General features: G+C 35.4%; 1 protein-coding gene across 1 annotated transcript in view; it reads right to left on the bottom strand.

Moving 5' to 3' along the window:
• AIMP1 (aminoacyl tRNA synthetase complex interacting multifunctional protein 1) overlaps positions 1-18077 on the bottom strand; it is a 31930-nt gene that overhangs the window by 9433 nt on the left and 4420 nt on the right. Inside the window, exons 2-6 of the mRNA XM_003257443.4 lie at positions 15587-15720; positions 13145-13258; positions 12468-12635; positions 8532-8743; positions 3366-3534 (exon numbers count right to left, since the gene is read on the bottom strand). Of these exons, the coding sequence (XP_003257491.1) occupies positions 3366-3534; positions 8532-8743; positions 12468-12635; positions 13145-13258; positions 15587-15720 (797 nt within the window). The remainder of the gene's footprint in view (positions 1-3365; positions 3535-8531; positions 8744-12467; positions 12636-13144; positions 13259-15586; positions 15721-18077) is intronic.

Genomic DNA, 18077 nt, shown 5'->3' with positions numbered 1-18077 from the left:
CTATGCTCACTACCTGGGTGATGGGATCATTCCTACACTAAACTTCAAAGACATACAATTTGCCAATATAAGAAATCTGTATCCCTTGATCCTAAAATACAAATTGAAAAAAAAAACCCCAAAAAACCTTAGTTTAATTTTATTGCACCATTAAAAAATAATTCGCTCACACACACACACACAAATCTCAGTCATTTCTACAAATATGTCTCCAAACTGTTCTGACTTTTGAACCTAATTCTATTTGTTATCTTCATTTATATCTGCCTTTCCCAATTACTCTAGTCAAATAAACATCCTTTAAAGGCAGTCTTAATTTCTAATTGTTTTTCTTTTTATCAGGTCCTTCCTCTTATATGAGATAAATACTTATTCTATATCTGCCAAGAATCTTTTCTCTTCTGCTTCAAAGACCTATCTGAAGAAACTTTCTCACACATTATGAAGCTTCATCTGTCTCAGGAGTATTTTTATTAGAGAAAACAGGCAATACAAAATGAAACTTCCCTTTAGATTATTAAAATCATTACATTTTAACTTAGATATTTTCTCTATATCCTGAAGTTGAGTAAAAACATGTGCAAGTATATTATTAGATGGAATTTATAATTATAAATCTAAACTTTTCATCTCTTTCCGTGCTGCAGCATGAGACAATCTACAGCATAAGTGATTTTGCAGCACATTAATCTGTTCTCTATCCATGTCATACTTTTCTACTATGCTGGTATTCATATTATTGCTTTAGTTAGGACAAAATCTCTCTGTGGTGTTGTGTTAGTCTGTTCTCATGCTGCTAATAAAGATATACCCGAGGTTGGGTAATTTCTAAAGGAAAGTGGTTTAATTGACTCACAGTTCCACATGGCTGTGGAGGCCTCACAATCATGGCAGAAGGTTAAAGAGGAGCATGTGTTACATGGCAGCAGGCAAGAGAGCATGTGTAGGGGAACTGCCCTTTTATAAAACCATCAGCTCTCATGAGACTTATTCACTATCATGAGAACAGCATAGGAAAAACCCTCCCCCAGGATTCAATTACCTCCTACCAGGTCCCTCCCACGACAGGTGAAAATTGTGGGAGCTATAATTCAAGATGAGATTTGGGTGGGGGCACAGCCAAACTATATCATTCTGCCCTTGGCCCCTCCCAAATCTCATGTCCTCACATTCAAAACCAATCATGCCTTCCCAACAGTTCCCCAAAGTCTTAACTCATTTCAGTATTAACTCAAAAGTCCACAGTCCAGCATCTCATCTGAGACAAGACAGGTCCCTTCTGCCTATGAGCCACAAAATCAAAAGCAAATTAGTTACTTCCAGGATACACTGGGGGTACAGGCATTGGGTAAATACACCATTCCAAATGGGAGAAATTGGACCAAAACAAAGGACCTATAGGCCCCATGCAAGTCTGGAAGCCAACAGGGTAGTCATTAAACCTCAAAGTTCCAAAATGATCTCCTTTGACTCCATGTCTCACATGCAGGTCATGCTGATGCAACAGGTGGGCTTCCACAGCCTTGGGCAGCTCTACCCCTGTAGCTCTGTAGGGCACAGCCACCATCCCAGCTGCTTTTACAGGCTGGAGGTGAGTGTCTGCAGCTTTTCCAGGCACACTGCGGAAGCTGTCAGTGGATCTATGATTCTAGGGTCTGGAGGACAGTGGCCTTTTTCTCACAGCTCCACTAGGCAGTGCCCCAGTGGGGATTCTGTGTGTGGGGGGTCCCATCCCACAGTTCCCTTCCACACTGTCTTAGTAGAGGTTCATGACGGCCCTGCCCCTGCAGCAAATTTCTGCCAGGACATCCAGGGGCTTTCGGGACTTCTGAAATCTAGGCGGAGGTTCCCGAACCTCAATTCTTGATTTCTTGTGCCGCTGCAGGCTCAACACCATGTGGAAGCTGCCAAGGCTTAGGGCTTGCACTCTCTGAAGCAAGGGCCTGAGCTGTACTTAGTTAGCCCTTTTTAGCCATGGCTGCAGCAGCTGGGAAGCAGGGCACCAAGTCCCTAAGCTGCACACAGCACGGGGGCCCTGGGCCCAGCCCAGGAAACCATTTTTTCTTCCTAGGCCTCAGGTCCTGTGATAGGAGGGGCTGCTGTGAAGGTCTTTGAAATGCCCTGGAGACATTTTCCCCATTGTCTTGGCAATTAACATTTGGCTCCTCATTGCTTATGCAAATTTCTGCAGCTGGCAGAAATGGGTTTTTCTTTTCTACTGCATCTTCAGTCTGAACATTTTTCAAACTTTTATGCTCTGCTTCCCTTTTAAACATGTTCCAATTCCAAACCATGTCTTTGTGAATGAATACAACTGAATGCTTAAGAGCACCCAAGTCACATATTAAATGCTTTGCTGCTTAGAAATTTATTCTGCCAGATACCCTAAATCATCTTTCTCAAGTTCAAAGTTCCACAGATCTCTAGGGAAAGGGCAAAATGCCACCAGTCTCTTTGCTAAAGCATAGCAAAAGTCACTTTTGCTTCAGTTCCCAACAAGTTCCTCATCTCTGTCTGAGACTACCTCAGCCTGGACTTTATTGTCCATATCACTATCAGCATTTTGGTCAAAGCCATTCAACAAGTCTCTAGAAAGTTCTAAACATTCCCACATTTTCCTATCTGCTGAGCCCTGCAAGTATCCAGGAAGTCCCAAACTGTTCCACATTTTCCTTTCTTTTTCTGAACCCTCCAAACTGTTCCAATCTCTCCCTGTTACCCAGTTCCAAAGTCACTTCCACACTTTCGGGCATCTTTACAGCAGTGTCCCACTACCCGGTATCAATTTACTGTATTAGTCTATTCTCATGCTGCTAATAAAGATATACTTGAGGCTGGGTAATTTATAAAAGAAAGAGGTTTAATTGACCCACAGTTCCACATGGCTGCAGAAGCCTCACAATCACGGCAGAAGACAAAGGAGGAGCAAAGGCATGTCTTATATAGAGCATGTGTAGGGGAACTGCCCTTTTATAAAACCATGAGATCTCATGAGACTGATTCACTATCATGAGAACAGCACAGGTAAAACCTGCCCCCAGGATTCAGTTACCTCCCACCGGGTCCCTCCCATGACATGTGGAGATTATGGGAGCTACAATTCAAGATGAGATTTTGGTGGGGACATGGTCAAATCATATCAGGTGTTTTATACAACATGTACATTCATGGGGAGGAGAATGGTTACAAGGTTTACTCAATGTGTCATCTTGAGCCAATCTTGAAAAACTCAATAATAGTTAATAATGGTCATTTAATGTAAGACTTATGATTCTTACACAGGACTGATTTTAACCTTTAAGCATTACAAACATCACTTTGAGAACTGATTCCAAAACTATGAGTAATTACTAATAAATACCTACCTGGGAAAGCATCAAAAGTAATTCTGTCTCCAGGAACAGACCCATTTGGAGGAGCCAAGATTTCAATTTTCTCTGGTGAACTAGCACACATGACCATTGCTTGAGATAATACTCCCCTCATCTTTGCAGGTTTCAGGTTACAAAGTAAAATCACCATCCGATTTTGCATCTGTGTGAAATATAAACTGGTAAGTAAAGATGTACACAGATTAAGCCTAATCATATCCAAACTACATTAAGCTACACCTAATATGCTAAGTATCAAATGTTCTACTTTTGTGGATGTACTTTTGTCTTTGTGTGCCCAAAGTCTCTTACTGTTGTTATGAAGCTTTGAATAAACATGAAAAAAAAAAAATTCGTCCAAATTGATAATGCATTATAGTTGAAAGAGCAGAGTAATTTCAGTTAAAAATTTACTGAGTGAATAAATAAATGAGTGAAACAGATTTGGTTTTGAATTTCAGCTGCCATTTACTAGCAATAAGAATGCATAAAGTTGACATTCCTGTTTCCTCAGAAAATCAGAGAAATAATATTGAAGAGTTGTCATAAGGATTAAATCATAACATGCATATAAAGCATTTGGCCTAGCATTAGAATTAAAATAAATGGACACATTTACACATGTGCATTTTCTTCCTTACACATTTGATCATTTCCAGAGCTATGTTAGATTTATTTTTTAATTAAAAAAAAATTGGCTGGGTGTGGTGGCTCACGCCTATAATCCCAGCTCCTTGGGAAGCTGAGGCAGGCAGACTGCTTGAGCCCAGGGTTTTTTTTTTTTTCGAGACCAGCCTGGGCAAAATGGCAAAACTCAGTTTCTACAAAAAATAAAAAAATTCGCTGGGCATGGTGGCATGCAGCTATAGTCCCAGCTACTTGGGAGGCTGAGGTAGAAGGATCACTTGAGCCTGGAGGCTGCAATGAGCCTTGATTATGCCACTGAACTCCAGCTTGGGCAAGAGTGAGACCCTGTCTCAAAAACAAAAACAAAACAAAACAAAACAAAACAAAACAAGATCATTTAACAATTCCAGCATCATGCATCATGCAACTAACATGTAGGGCTATTTCTATAATTTTTTTATGGAAGCAAATAGAAATTTCTTTAATCTTCAAATTTGAAGTGTCTTAATTTTTTTCTCCAACTAGCAAAAGTAAGAAATATAGTTATTTAAATTCTTTCAACAGGTTTAAAATGAATCATACAAGAGGACTATTGCTCAAAGGAGAAAAAAAGATGCATTCTAGACAAAAGATGGTTTTATAAATAAATGTTATATGCGAATTTACTCTGAAATACTATGATTTAAAAAAATGAGCCTAAGAGTCAAATTCAAAATGAATTAGGCAGTCTTCATAAATATTTCTCTTCGAATGCTTCAAATAACTTGACAATGTCACAAATATGAGAACTTAAAAGTTACAGCAAAAATGTTTAAGAGTAGCAACAGGATTAGTTAGATGCAATCCTTTAAGGATCTGATGATAGCTATGAACCTTTTCGCTAGAAAAATGTACAACCTACAAAATAGAGTATGTAATTTTGAGGTCCAAGTGTCCCTGCTTTATACAATGTTCACTCGTACTATCTTTTTTTTTTTTTGTAACTTTTATTTTAGGTTGTATCTTGATGGGTTAGATACAGATGTTTATAAAAATAGCTTTGCTTATGGTTGTGAACGATGGCTGCTGGAAGAGAAAAAATAGTCTACAACTTATAAGAACAGAAAAGATGAAGCCCAAATGAGGAGTTTTTCCAATTTAAGCTGGCTCAAGATCAGTTGGTTCTTTTCTCCAGGGCTCCTAACTTCATAAGGAGTTATGAATCAGTCCTGGTCCTATATAACATAAATATTAAAAAGTAAAAAAAGCACATGCATATGCCAAGTCTATTTCTTTTTTCCTAGATAAGAGAAACTTCACTGATCTCCTTAATTCCATCTTCCTCCCATCAACAGAGCAGCCAGAATGATCCTATTAAAATGTCAGGCTGACCAATGTTATTCTTTTGCTCTAAAATCCTACAATGGCTTTCATCTTACTCGGAAAAAAATGCCAAACTCTTTACAATGATCTATAAGACATTTGGCACCCTTATCTCTGATTTCATCTCCCATGACTTTCTCAGTTATTAACCCTGCTCTACTCATATCAGACTCATGCTGTTCCTTGAACATCCCAGGCATCCATCTCTCCCAGGGCTGCCTGAAATGCTCTTCAGCCAGATAAACACATGACTTGCTTTCATTTTCTTAGACCTTTACTCAAATGTCACTTTCTTTATGAGGTCTTCCCTGGGCACTTTATATAAAATGTCAATATCATCCTGGCCTCAATACTTACTAGATTCTTTCCCTATTTTTCTCTTGGCACTTATCACTATTTAACATACTAAATATTTACTTATGCCTTGGTAATATTTCTGACTCCCTTATACAAATGTGAGCTTCATAAAGGCAGGGTTATTTTTAAAAATATGTTGCTTGGGTGTGGTGGCTCACACCTGTAATATCAGCATTTTGGGAGGCGAAGGCAGGCGGATCATCTGAAGTCAGGAGTTCGAGACCAGCCTGGCTAACATAGTGAAACCCTGTCTCTAATAAAAATACAGAAAATTAGCTGGGCATGGTGGTGGTGCCTGTAATCCTGGCTACTTGGCAGGCTGAGGCAGGAGAATTGCTTGAATCCGGGAGGCAGGCAGTGGTTGCAGTGAGCCGAGATTGCCCCACTGCACTCCAGCCTGGGTGACAGAGTAAGACTCTGACTCCAAAAAAAAAAAATTATCTATCTCTGTATTTTTATTTTTAATTTGTTGCTGTATCCTTTACTTAGGTGCTTAATAAATACTTGCAGCTATAAATATAACTGAATGAACACAGGGATTTGTTCAAGTTCACAAAACCAAGAAGCAGCAGAGTAGCAATAAACAAAGGCAGAACTATCGTAATGTTGAAGTCCATATTCTTTGCAATATCTCTGAAGTACCAAGGGACAGAGGAAATAGTTAGATGATTCAAACCACCACAAAAGACATCTAGAAAGAGGACATTTAAAACTGTTACTATCTTTGATTCTTTCCACTGTTACTAGATTTTTTAAAAACCATTTATTTCTTCAAGAAAGTAAATACGGTATTCAAAAGTAAAGAAAAAGGAAGTAAACTTTTGTTGAGAAGGAGGTTTGGAGGCTTATAAGAAAAAAAGAGCAACAGTTAGAAACCACTGCTCTGAAGGGTATCATCATGGAGTATCAATTTGCTTTTAAAATGGTTATTATGTAAGGTTATCCTTCATAAAATATACCATCAATACTTTTCACGTATTCCAAATACCCAGCTCTAATTTCACTATAGAAAGAATTAAATTTTAAATAGGGAATAATATTATATAAACTGTAACCATGGTTTGTTTTCTGAAGCTACACAAAGCACAGTCCCTGGTGCTAAACTAACCAGAAGAAAGGAAAAGTGGAGATACTCTAACCTCCTATCAATTTCTTTTATGAAACACTTAAAACCCAGACTTCACTGCCTCAGATAATTAATCATTGGAGACCTAAAAGAAATGAGCTTGCTAAGTAGGGAGTAGAAGAAATCACTTCCTTGTACTCTTGATGATAGGCCAATATTGATCCATTACCCGTACTGTGTTCCAGCAATGCTGAAATTAGAGATCCAAACCAAAGCCCAGGCCAGGGATGAAAAGTGCAATTTTGATGCAATTATGATACAACTGTCTACCAAATAAGTAAAGGAAATGAGTAAGGAATCCTAGACAGAAAAAACAAGTAACACTCTTGTTTTTTTGAGACATGGTAAAAAAAAGACACTCCAGTCTCTCCTTAACCTTCCATAAGTATAACACTAGCAGAAAAGTAAAGATAAATACCAAATAATCACAACTGACCTTCCACCTCAACTATGGAATGGTTGAAACTGTGTTAAAGAGTCTAACTTCCACCTAAAGGGGCTATCCATTACTAAGTGTTAACCAATTTCTGCCTTAAGAAAACAGCAGGGGGTTGGGAAGGGTGGGGGTGGGGCTTAGTCCTGAATTTTTAAGGAACAAGACATCAGGATTTTCATGTAAAATTCCATATGTAAGTATTTTATGAAATACTATGAAAGATAAATTGAAACTTTTTGGGACTGCATTCTTTCCGTGGCCCAGCAGTTTGTAATTTATGACCTTGGTCATATGTATGGCTCTAAAAACTACATAGCACCTGTAGTTAGAAGCTTCATGACTAACTCCACCTTGAATGGTAAACAGTAAAGCTGAACAGTATAGGGATTAAAGATAATCAGCCTTAGAGTGAGATGAATGAGTATATATATATCTATACAGATAGATGTATAATGAGTATATATCTATGTCTATAGATATATAAAAAAGTGAACCAAGTTTTATATATTTTATATCTCTCTCTCTATATATATAGCATAAGTTGGTTCAGTTTCCTAAACGTCATCTGTAAATGAGGGTGATACTACTTAACTGACAGTTGTATATAGTAAGAAATAAAATAGCATGTGAAAAAAATTTATCTATTAAGTACTTCTAACACAATAGTCATCATAATCATTATTTTTATCACTGTTTCATCATGGAATTTTATCATTCCTTGCTTTTTAAAATCATGTAAAATAAACCCAGAAAGCACCAATCTAAAAGTATGAGAACAAGTTTTTTCTCTAAAACCCCCAAAATATTTTCATACTTGAGGAAAAATGAGGAGAGGGGATCATGGAGATTGAACTTGTAATTTTTAATAGTATTTCTTCATTTGTTAAAAATGGGATGTTTTGTATTTTGTTGTTACTTAGATTTTACATATATTTTATATATGTAGAATATATATACATCTGTAGTTTTTTAATGCAAAATACAAAAGTAAAAAGACTTTAAAAATAGAGAAAAGAATACATCTTTTCTTCTTTCTATCCTTATGCATTATATCTTAATTTACAGATGTTTTACAGGTTTTTGGTGGTTTTATGTTTTTTTTTGTGGAATTAACCACATTCAAACTAATCGACTGAACTAATTAACAATGGCACATGTTGTACGGTATACAAAATTATCATGGAAAGATATCGAGAAAGAGGGAATGAAAATGTTGTATGTACACAACAGGAATTTCAGTTGTACAGATTACCTGTTCAAGAGGAACATGATTCACCAAGCCACTGACAACTGTCCTTGGGGCTATTTCTCCAACATCTACTTCTTCTACATACAAAGAATCTGCATCAGGGTGTTTTCTAGCAGTTATGATGCAACCAATTCGAAGATCCAGACGGGAAACATCTATTGGCTTAGAGTCAGCACTTCCAGCTATTGATTGCTGTTTTTTCTCCCTCTTCTCTCCTAAAAAGTATTTATGAATGGGTAAACATCAGAAATAAAACCAAACAAAAAAACACTACGAAAACTCCATGGTATCAATACTGATGAGCTTAGAAGGAAAAAAAAAAAAAAATGTTTATCTCCTACCTTCACTTAAATAATAACAAAGAAAAAAATTATCCAAGTCATAAAATCTTGAATCTTATTTTAGCTATTTCTCTGTTGTATTTCTATTTGAAGACATTGTGTGAGGTTGGCAAACTATGGCTCATGGGACAAATCCAGCCTGTTACCTGTTTTCATAAATAAAGTTTTACTGGAAGACAACCATATTCATTCATTTACATATCATCTATGGATACTTTTGCACCAGGGCAGAGTTGAGTAGTTGTGACAAAGGCTTTAGGCAGAAAAAGTTTGCCTTTCCCCAAAACAGGACAATAGAGAATCCCCTAAAAACTTTTACTATGGCTCTTTGGAAGGTGATAAATACTTTATTTAGAAAGAACACCACAACCAGTACCCCTAATGAACTAGAGCAGAATACAATTTCTTTTTTTTTTTGAGATGGAGTCTCGCTCTGTTGCCCAGGCTGGAGTGCAGTGGCGCAATCTCCGCTCACTGCAAGCTCTGCCTCTCGGGCTCACGCCATTCTCCTGCCTCAGCCTCCGGAGTAGCTGAGACTACAAGTGCCCGCCACCACGCTCGGAGAATTTTTTTTTTTTTGCATTTTTAGTGGAGACGGGGTTTCACAGTGTTAGCCAGGATAGTCTCGAAATCCTGACCTCATGATCCACCCACCTCGGCCTCCCAAAGTGCTGGGATTACAGGCGTGAGCCACCGCGCCCGGCCCAGAATACAATTTCACTCATAAAATATTCTCCTCCTCACTTATATACACTAATAAGTATATAATTAATTTCTCCATTTCTTAGATTTCCCTGAAGATATATTAGGATTTTAGGGTTATCCACAGTAACTATTTAAGCAGATAAGAATATTTTATTCTGATTATGTTTTAATAATTATATTTTTATTTATTTGCTGATAATGTGACTCTTATTAACACATGATTATTTTAGCTACTGAGTTAATTGTAACCTGCAAAGAGGATTCATATTGTTTAAGTTTACAATTAGCTTTTCTGGCCCCAAAAAAGTAAAATCAAAATAAAACCTTATTTACCTTTGAATCCAAAGAACAGAGATAAGCTGCTGTAGCTTGGAAGCACTCTTAACTATACATTTATTTAATCTTTCAACATACTGAGTGCTGTGACACTGGAAATGGTAAGATGGGCAGTCCATGTTGTCAAGGCACTCAAAATCTCTTTTAAAGAAGACAGACATGTATATGTATAATGAATATGTGATAAACATGACATACACAAAGAAATATAGAAACTCAGTGATGAATAATTCTGCATGAAGCAGGAAAGGAGGATTCTGTGTAAAGGTATTCATAATTCATACAACAATAAGTTTACCAAAGAGGGGATGGAATTAACTTAAAATAATGGCCAATTTTTAATCTCATTAGCAAGCTTTAAAAAAATTCCATTTTCCATAAACAAATTAGCAAAAATTTTTTAAAAGGTAAAAATCCAAATTATACAGAAAAATATGTACAACAAAATTACCAGAATATACCAAAAATCTTAACATTTTTGTGTGATAAAGTATATGTATTTACTTTAAAAATACTGTAGTATAACAATATATCTATATTTGTATATATTTTAAAACTCTAATCTACTTCCTAGGAATTTGAAATACTTTTATCAGGAATCCCCATTCTAGAAATGATTGCAAATACTAAAATCTATACCAAGATCTTTGTTAATTATCACAAGGAATTTCAGAAATATTTCACTGACAAATGAGTGATGCTCAATTAAGATATGTGGCAGTCTAGCTGGGCATGGTGGCTCATGCCTATAATCCCCGCACTTTGGGAGGCTGAGGCAGGTGGATCAGCTGAGATCAGGAGTTCGAGACCAGCCTAACCAATATGGTGAACCCCTATCTCTACTAAAAATACAAAAATTAGCCAGGCATGGTGGCATGCGCCTGTAATCCCAGCTACTCGGGAGGCTAAGAGAGAATTGCTTGAACCCAGGAGGCGGAGGTTACAGCGAGCTGAGATTATGCCACTGTACCCCAGCCTGGGTGACAGAGCAAGACTCCGTCTCAAAACAAAAAAAAAAAGAAAAAGAAAAAACGATATGTAGCAGTCTAGAAAGATTATATGGGCACCACAGCCCTTGCATGAGCAGAATCTGGCAGTCCTAGCTAGCAGCTAAACACCTATGGAACAGCCCTCTATAACCAGCACTGTCTAATATGGTAGCTGCCAGTCACATAGGTTATTTAAATTTAAATCTAAAATTATTTAAATTAGAAATTCAGTTTAGTCATACTACCCACATTTCAAATCTTTAATAACCACATGTGGCCATTGGCTACCATGTTGGATAATGCAGATATAGAGTATTTCCATTATCATAGAAAGTTCCATTGGACAGAAGTGTTCTAATCTTATAACTCCATTTGGTCTTCTGGTCCTGCATGCTCCCTCTTCCATCAAAGGAGAGCCTTGTTGCCTTCTCTAACTAGAAGACTGATTAATCCTGAGTAGAACAGTGCATCCTCCTTAGAGAATAGAATATGGATTCCACCAAATTTGCAAGAACAGGTTATGTAGTTGTTTTGTGTCTACTCCTTAACATACTTTATAAACTAGAAGAATTAGTCTGACTTGCTTTCATTATAATCATACCACCTAGTGGTGAAGTTGTATAGCAGAGGCTGTACAGCCCCTATCTACTTGTAACTAACAGAGGTTACTGATGTTTGCCAAAGGAACTGTCAAGTGCTTTAGAGGCTAAATTGGCTTGGGTTAGTTCATAAATCCCTCTGCATGTTATATTTTCCAAAAAAAAAAAAAAAAGTAAGTAAGTTTCAGTATAATGAGAAATATTCATAATTATTTGTAAAGGCACCTTTTTAGACATATCTGGGGAAAGGAAGTCAGATTTACGATTAGAATAAATAGCTTTAGTAGCAAGGCTAAAAATAAACTAGAAAAGATGAGGCTTTAATATTCAGATGAAAGATCGTGAAAACCTGAAGTGAGGTGGGACCTAATGAAAGGAAAGAGCAGAGCTGGGGTCTATGTATGTTTTGGAGACAGGAATAACAGAATTTGCTGGTTAATTAGATATGAAGAACAGGGAATAGGGACAGGTTAAGGTTGATGACTAGATTTCAAGGGCTGTTGCCTAAGTGGATGGTGACATTTCTATCTACTTTAGTTCTCATGGATACTTGAAATCTTAATTCAGACAGTCTGCTTTGACTGGTGGAATGTTCTTTTCCTATCTTCACAACTGGTCCTAAGCTAGTTTCCTATCTGTGACTTCTCTCAAACTATGCCACAAATAGATACCAAAATTCAGCCACACCAAACTACATATGGGTTTCTACACTTAATCTTTACTGTCTATGTTTTAACTTATGCCAGCCCCTCTGCCTAAAATGCCACATTTTTACCCCGTTAATCTGGTCAATATTCACACACCATTTCAGACCCAGCTTGTATGTTCCAATATCATATTGTTCCTAATTTTATCCTAGCTCATGAAAGTTGAACTTTATTTTTGATACTATTATTATTATCATTATCAAAACTTGACATTTTCTGATAATCCAGTCAAGAGCTAAATAGGCTTAAAGGTCAAAAATACCTTTCTTTTCAATTTTCTCTTTTGCTTTCTTTTCGTCTTCTGTTCCTCCTTTTATCTGTTCTTTGGTACCAGAAGATACGGTTGTTACTGGTGTAGACTGTACCACGTTTTCAGAAACCATAGAATTAGCTTGCAGTGGAGTACCAGACGGAAATGGTATTTGCTTCACTGAGACAGAAAATGAAATAATGTCATTCATATTAAACCAATAAATATGATAAAAATATGAAATTGCGAACCATAAATGGGAACTCTTTTTAAATGAAAAATTCACTGTATATGGCTATCAAATATCCACTGTCTGAGACTATAAAATGGCTGCCAAAAAATAAGCGTATTTTAGCCATTATTGAGGTATCAAAGAATAAAGGCGTGATTCCCATTTAATCAATTACTAAACTGAGAAACCTGCAAATAAGAACAGCTAACATTTATTATGAACTTACTATGCCCCAAACACTTTTCAAAATGCTTTATACGAATTAACTCACGTAATTCTCATACTCTAAGAAGTAGGTTCTATTCATGCCCCCATTTTATTGATAAATCTGAGTCATTTAGAAGTTATGAAGTTGTCCAAGTTGCCTAGATACAGATTCTTACTTCTTTCCTCACTGTTAGTGTAACTGGCCAACTTCTTAACTTCTGGATTACTCAAATTTTCTATATTTAATTACCTCCATTTTGAATTTCTGCCTGAATTAGCTCTTGTTTCAGTTCTTCAATTTCTTTCTTCAGTTTAGCATTTTCAACTCGAAGTTTCTTCTCTTCCCTCAAAGTTGCCTGCAAAACTAGGATCAAGAACATCCAGTTAAAATATGTGCTTTTAAAAAAGGTTTTGTATGAATACTATTTGAAAAGAAGACAGCCAGTATAACTACAGCTAGGATAATACTAGCTCTAGTGTAACCAAATGTTTGGCCAGTGCCTTTATGCCAGTTTAGTATTATTAAAACAAACATGATATTTAAGAGAGAGAAAGAAAGGGAGAAAATACATGAAATAAGAGTAAAACAGAAAGACTTTGTTTATGAATCATTTTCCTCACTCCTATTAAGATGCTAACTAAGATCAAATTACCACCTTTTCAGCATTGCAGCTATAATAAAGGGCAATGGTAAATAACTTAAGAAGCTGGCACAAAAGTGTCAATATGTGGCCAGGTGCAGTGGCTCATGCCTGTAATCCCATAATCCCAGCACTTTCAGAGGCTGAGGCAAGAGGATCACTTGAGCCCAGGAGTTTGAGACCAGCCTGGGCAACATGGCAAAACCCCATCTCTACAATAAATACAAAAAGTAGCTGGGGGTTGTGGTACATTCATGTGGTCCAGCTACTCAGAGGGCTGAGGTGGGAGGACTGATTGAGCCTTGGAGGTTGAGCCTGCAGTGTGAGCTGAGATAGTGCCACTGTACTCCAGCCTGGGTAACAGAGCAAGACCCTGTCTCAAAAAAATTTTTAAAAATAAAAAATAAAATGTCAGTAACAGATACTGAAAAAAAGAGAAGCATTATATTAAAGTATACATATATTTTTTAAAAATTTCTGAGATGTTACCACACAAGCAAAAACTATTCTCATGTCTTTCTTTTTAGTCATTACCTTTTAAAAGAAGCTGAATATTGCTAAAGTCTGAGTTAAGCTAATCAAACATTCAATGAGTGAAATAACTCAAGGATTTGCTCAAAATATAATATATGTGTTAAAGGTGTGCAATGGGGTAACAAAAATATAAGAGAAAAATAATGGTTCTCAGTGGGGTTGGTACTGCTTTATAGGTAGGATTTTGAAAATCTGTAGGATTATTTTTGATTGTTAGTACTGGCATTTATTGGGCAGAGGCCAAGAATGCCAGATGTCCTGCAGTATGCTGGATACTCCTGCAAAATGAAGAACTGTTTCACATCCTGCAGAACTTTATAGTGGCCTATTATAAATTTGTATAGGTAAAAATCCTATTAATAATTATTTGAGCCTAGATTTTAACTATTCTTTACATATAAACACAAAGTGTTTTTAAGCATGTTTATTATACCCTAAATTTTCTATGAATCAAGTACCATATAAATCAAGAGTAGACTGTACCTTGTTTTATTCAAAGTATTATCTAATTAATCACTCATCATTTTCAATAAATCATCTATACCACTATCTGCTTCTGGTATCTGAGATACCTAACAAACGCAGTCTGACTATATACCTATACTAGTCGGCATTGTACCTATTGCATTCTTGATGATTCCATGTATGTGAATCATGTGGCATGTGACCCTCTTACACTGCCTTTAGTGGTATAATCCTGCTGAAGTATTACTTACTGAAACACATATTATTGTTACTACTACTTATACCTTTCTTTTTATTTCTCTTCTCTATTTTATATATAAGATTAAGATATGTTTTAAAATTATATATAGGTAGGTTATTTTTCTAGGAAATATTTTCCTTACAGGATATTAACAGAGATTTTATAAAACATTCATTCTAAATTGGGAGAAATTTGACTAAAAACTACCAGTATAGGCTACCAAAGAATAACATAAAGGTGAAGAATAAGTAGAAAGATTTTCAAACTGGCAAAACTAAAATGCTCATCAAGAGGCTACGAAATGGCCACCTATAGAAGACAAAATTCGGTTTACAACATATATTATATCATACGAGCAATGACCATGTCCAATCTCTTCATCTTTTTAATAAAAAGAGAGTAAGAATTTTAAGAAAAATAATTTTAAAATCTCAAGAAACATTATAAAAAAAGAAACAAAGTGGTATGTTAAAATTAGAAAAAAAATTGATAAAGTTTCTGGAGAGTAAATACAGGTTTTGATAAGCCATTAGCTTATAAAATGTAGGAAAGCATTTATTTCTACTAGTGACAGCAAAAGATTTTGAAATTTCTATTCTGACATTAACATTGACTACTGAAAATAAAATACATTTAAACAAACAAAACCAACTGAAGTCCTGAAGGTAGAAATTCAGGTTTGATATTTTTCTACATATAACAGAAACTTCTAAGTAAAACTTAAATAACTTATACGGTAAACATTATTTTTTCTCCGTCAATGTATGAATTCATTTTAAGTATCTCCTTAAAATATTTTAAATTTTCTTACTTGCTTTCTCCTTAAGGAGAGAAACTTGCTGCTTAAGATATTCAATGATTTGATCTGCCTCTGCACCCTTCTGCTCCAGTCTCTTCAGAACAGTATCATTATTTGCCATTTTTGCCAAGAGACGGCAGAAAATCCTAGATGAAAAATAAAAGTAATAAATTACACTGTGAAAGGAATAAATTTATACTATAGGACACTATGAAAAAGCAGTCTGAAAGGAAAAACATTTTCTACTGTAATACATAAATATGTTAGAAAAGTATTTTTCCTATGGAGAGCAACAAGCCAAACAAATAGCAGAAATGTTAAGTAGACTAATTCCTGAATCTACTTAGAAGAGGAAATATAGTTTGTTCTTAAATGCAGAAAACAGGCTATTTAGCCACATTTAAGGTTGAAAGATTTTAAAGAAAGCTTCAGGCACACTAAGAGATAACAATAACAATAACCTTAATTATGCTAATGAGTATTACATTTGTGTTCCAAAGTAAAGAGTTGCTGACTTCATTTCTTTGACATTTCTGTATACTGGATCTTTCTACTGTGTATTCATTTAGGCACAATTTTCAAGAAGAAAACGTCAATTAGGAAAGATAAATATTAAAAGAAAAAAATCAACAATTAAGAAAATATTAATCATATGCTTGTTCAGATATAATGTCAATATATACCGTTGTCTTTATTTTAAAAATTAGAATTTTAGTTTTATAATAAATTCAGAGAAATTTAAAAAAATAATATCAAGGTACAGAAAAATGTATGTAAGCAAACATTCTGAGATTAATTCACCATGTTAAAGTTTAAACTGCCACATAGTAAGAAAAATAATCACATTGACAATGGAGAGGGTTAATCGTTAGTAATACTATGAACAGTTCTACCTGATTTAACAAGAATTTATAATTCAAGGTATAACAATGATACAAGCATTGCTGAAATAATTCTAACTTTAAATAAATGAAGCAGCACTCAATATTAATGGTGAAATTTTGAATAAAACCTAGATAATAGACACATAACAGATTGTTTGAAAATTTCAAATTATTATATAATACCAATCCTATATAAAAAATATTCTGAAAAGCCACAATACACTGGCTGGTATTTATTTTTGATGTGACTGTCTAGATCTGTTGGTTCATTTTTGAGCATTAGTCTATACTTAAATCTACTTGTTTCATATCAGCTAAGATACTAGTTTTCTAGTTTTTTTCTTAATTTTGAAATTTGAATAAGATTATTTGAACCATATCTTTTCAAAATGTATTTTTCTAAAATGCACCACTAATTCACATTCATTTTAGTATTATTCATCAAATATGTCTTTGCTAGAGATGTAGAAGTTGCCAATTCTGCCTGATCAGACACTCATTGTTTGTGATAGCTACATTTCACCTATTGAGTATATTTCATCATTACTTATGTTAGACTAAAATAAAAAAAAAATCAAAAACTAAAGAAATGCTGTAACTCAGGATACTAAAATTCAGAAGAGCATAGTTGTTTTTTTTTACTTTAACTTTCTTCATATATCCATTTCTATTAAGATATTTTCTCTACAATTCTGGCTTTGCAAACGTTTAAGTAACAACATGGTATTCTGTGTTCATTTTGGTAAAAATGGCAGAGTTTAAAAGGTGGTATCTTCATTTGAATTTTTGTGCTCTTTTGGTCTGTATTTTCCTAAACTGTTAAAATAATAGTCCATATAGAATAATGCTCATAAATAAGCCAACAGTTCTAGACAGTCGCTTCAAAAATAAATACCCACCAAGTTGCTGAAAAATCAAAAAAAGAAACTCATGTTCTGACTCATACAAAAACATTTAAAAAATCTTCTAAGACTAACGGTAATTTGGAAAATAGAGATAATAAATCCTAGCCTAAGAGAAAAAAAATACAATTTTACTGAGCTGATAAATCTGTTAACTATTTGCAAAATATAATTGGAACAGTGAGTTACATAAAATATGACTTTTATAATACATATTGAAGAACAAGCATAAGTTTAGGAAAGAGAATGTCATGTTTCAAAATACAGAAATACAAATGAACTAAACACTAAATACACATATGTAACTACTAAAAGGAAACAATGTGATAAAAAGAAGTGATAAAACTTTTTTTTTTTTTTTTTGAGACGGAGCCTCGCTCTGTCGCCCAGGCTGGAGTGCAGTGGCGCAATCTCGGCTCGCTGGAAGCCCCGCCTCCCGGGTTCACGCCATTCTCCTGCCTCAGCCTCTCCGAGTAGCTGGGACTACAGGCGCCCGCCACCACGCCCGGCTAATTTTTTGTATTTTTAGTAGAGACGGGGTTTCACCGTGGTCTCGATCTCCTGACCTTGTGATCCGCCCGCCTGTGCCTCCCAAAGTGCTGGGATTACAAGCGTGAGCCACTGTGCTCGGCCTTTTTTTTTTTTTTTTTTTTTTTTTGAGACAGAGTCTTGCTTTCTCCCAAATAGCCAGGATTACAGGTGCCTGCCACCTGACTA

The sequence above is a fragment of the Nomascus leucogenys genome, chromosome 9 (assembly GCF_006542625.1).
Source record: "Nomascus leucogenys isolate Asia chromosome 9, Asia_NLE_v1, whole genome shotgun sequence".
NCBI lineage: Eukaryota > Metazoa > Chordata > Mammalia > Primates > Hylobatidae > Nomascus > Nomascus leucogenys.
This window is presented reverse-complemented; position numbering and strand designations above follow the sequence as displayed.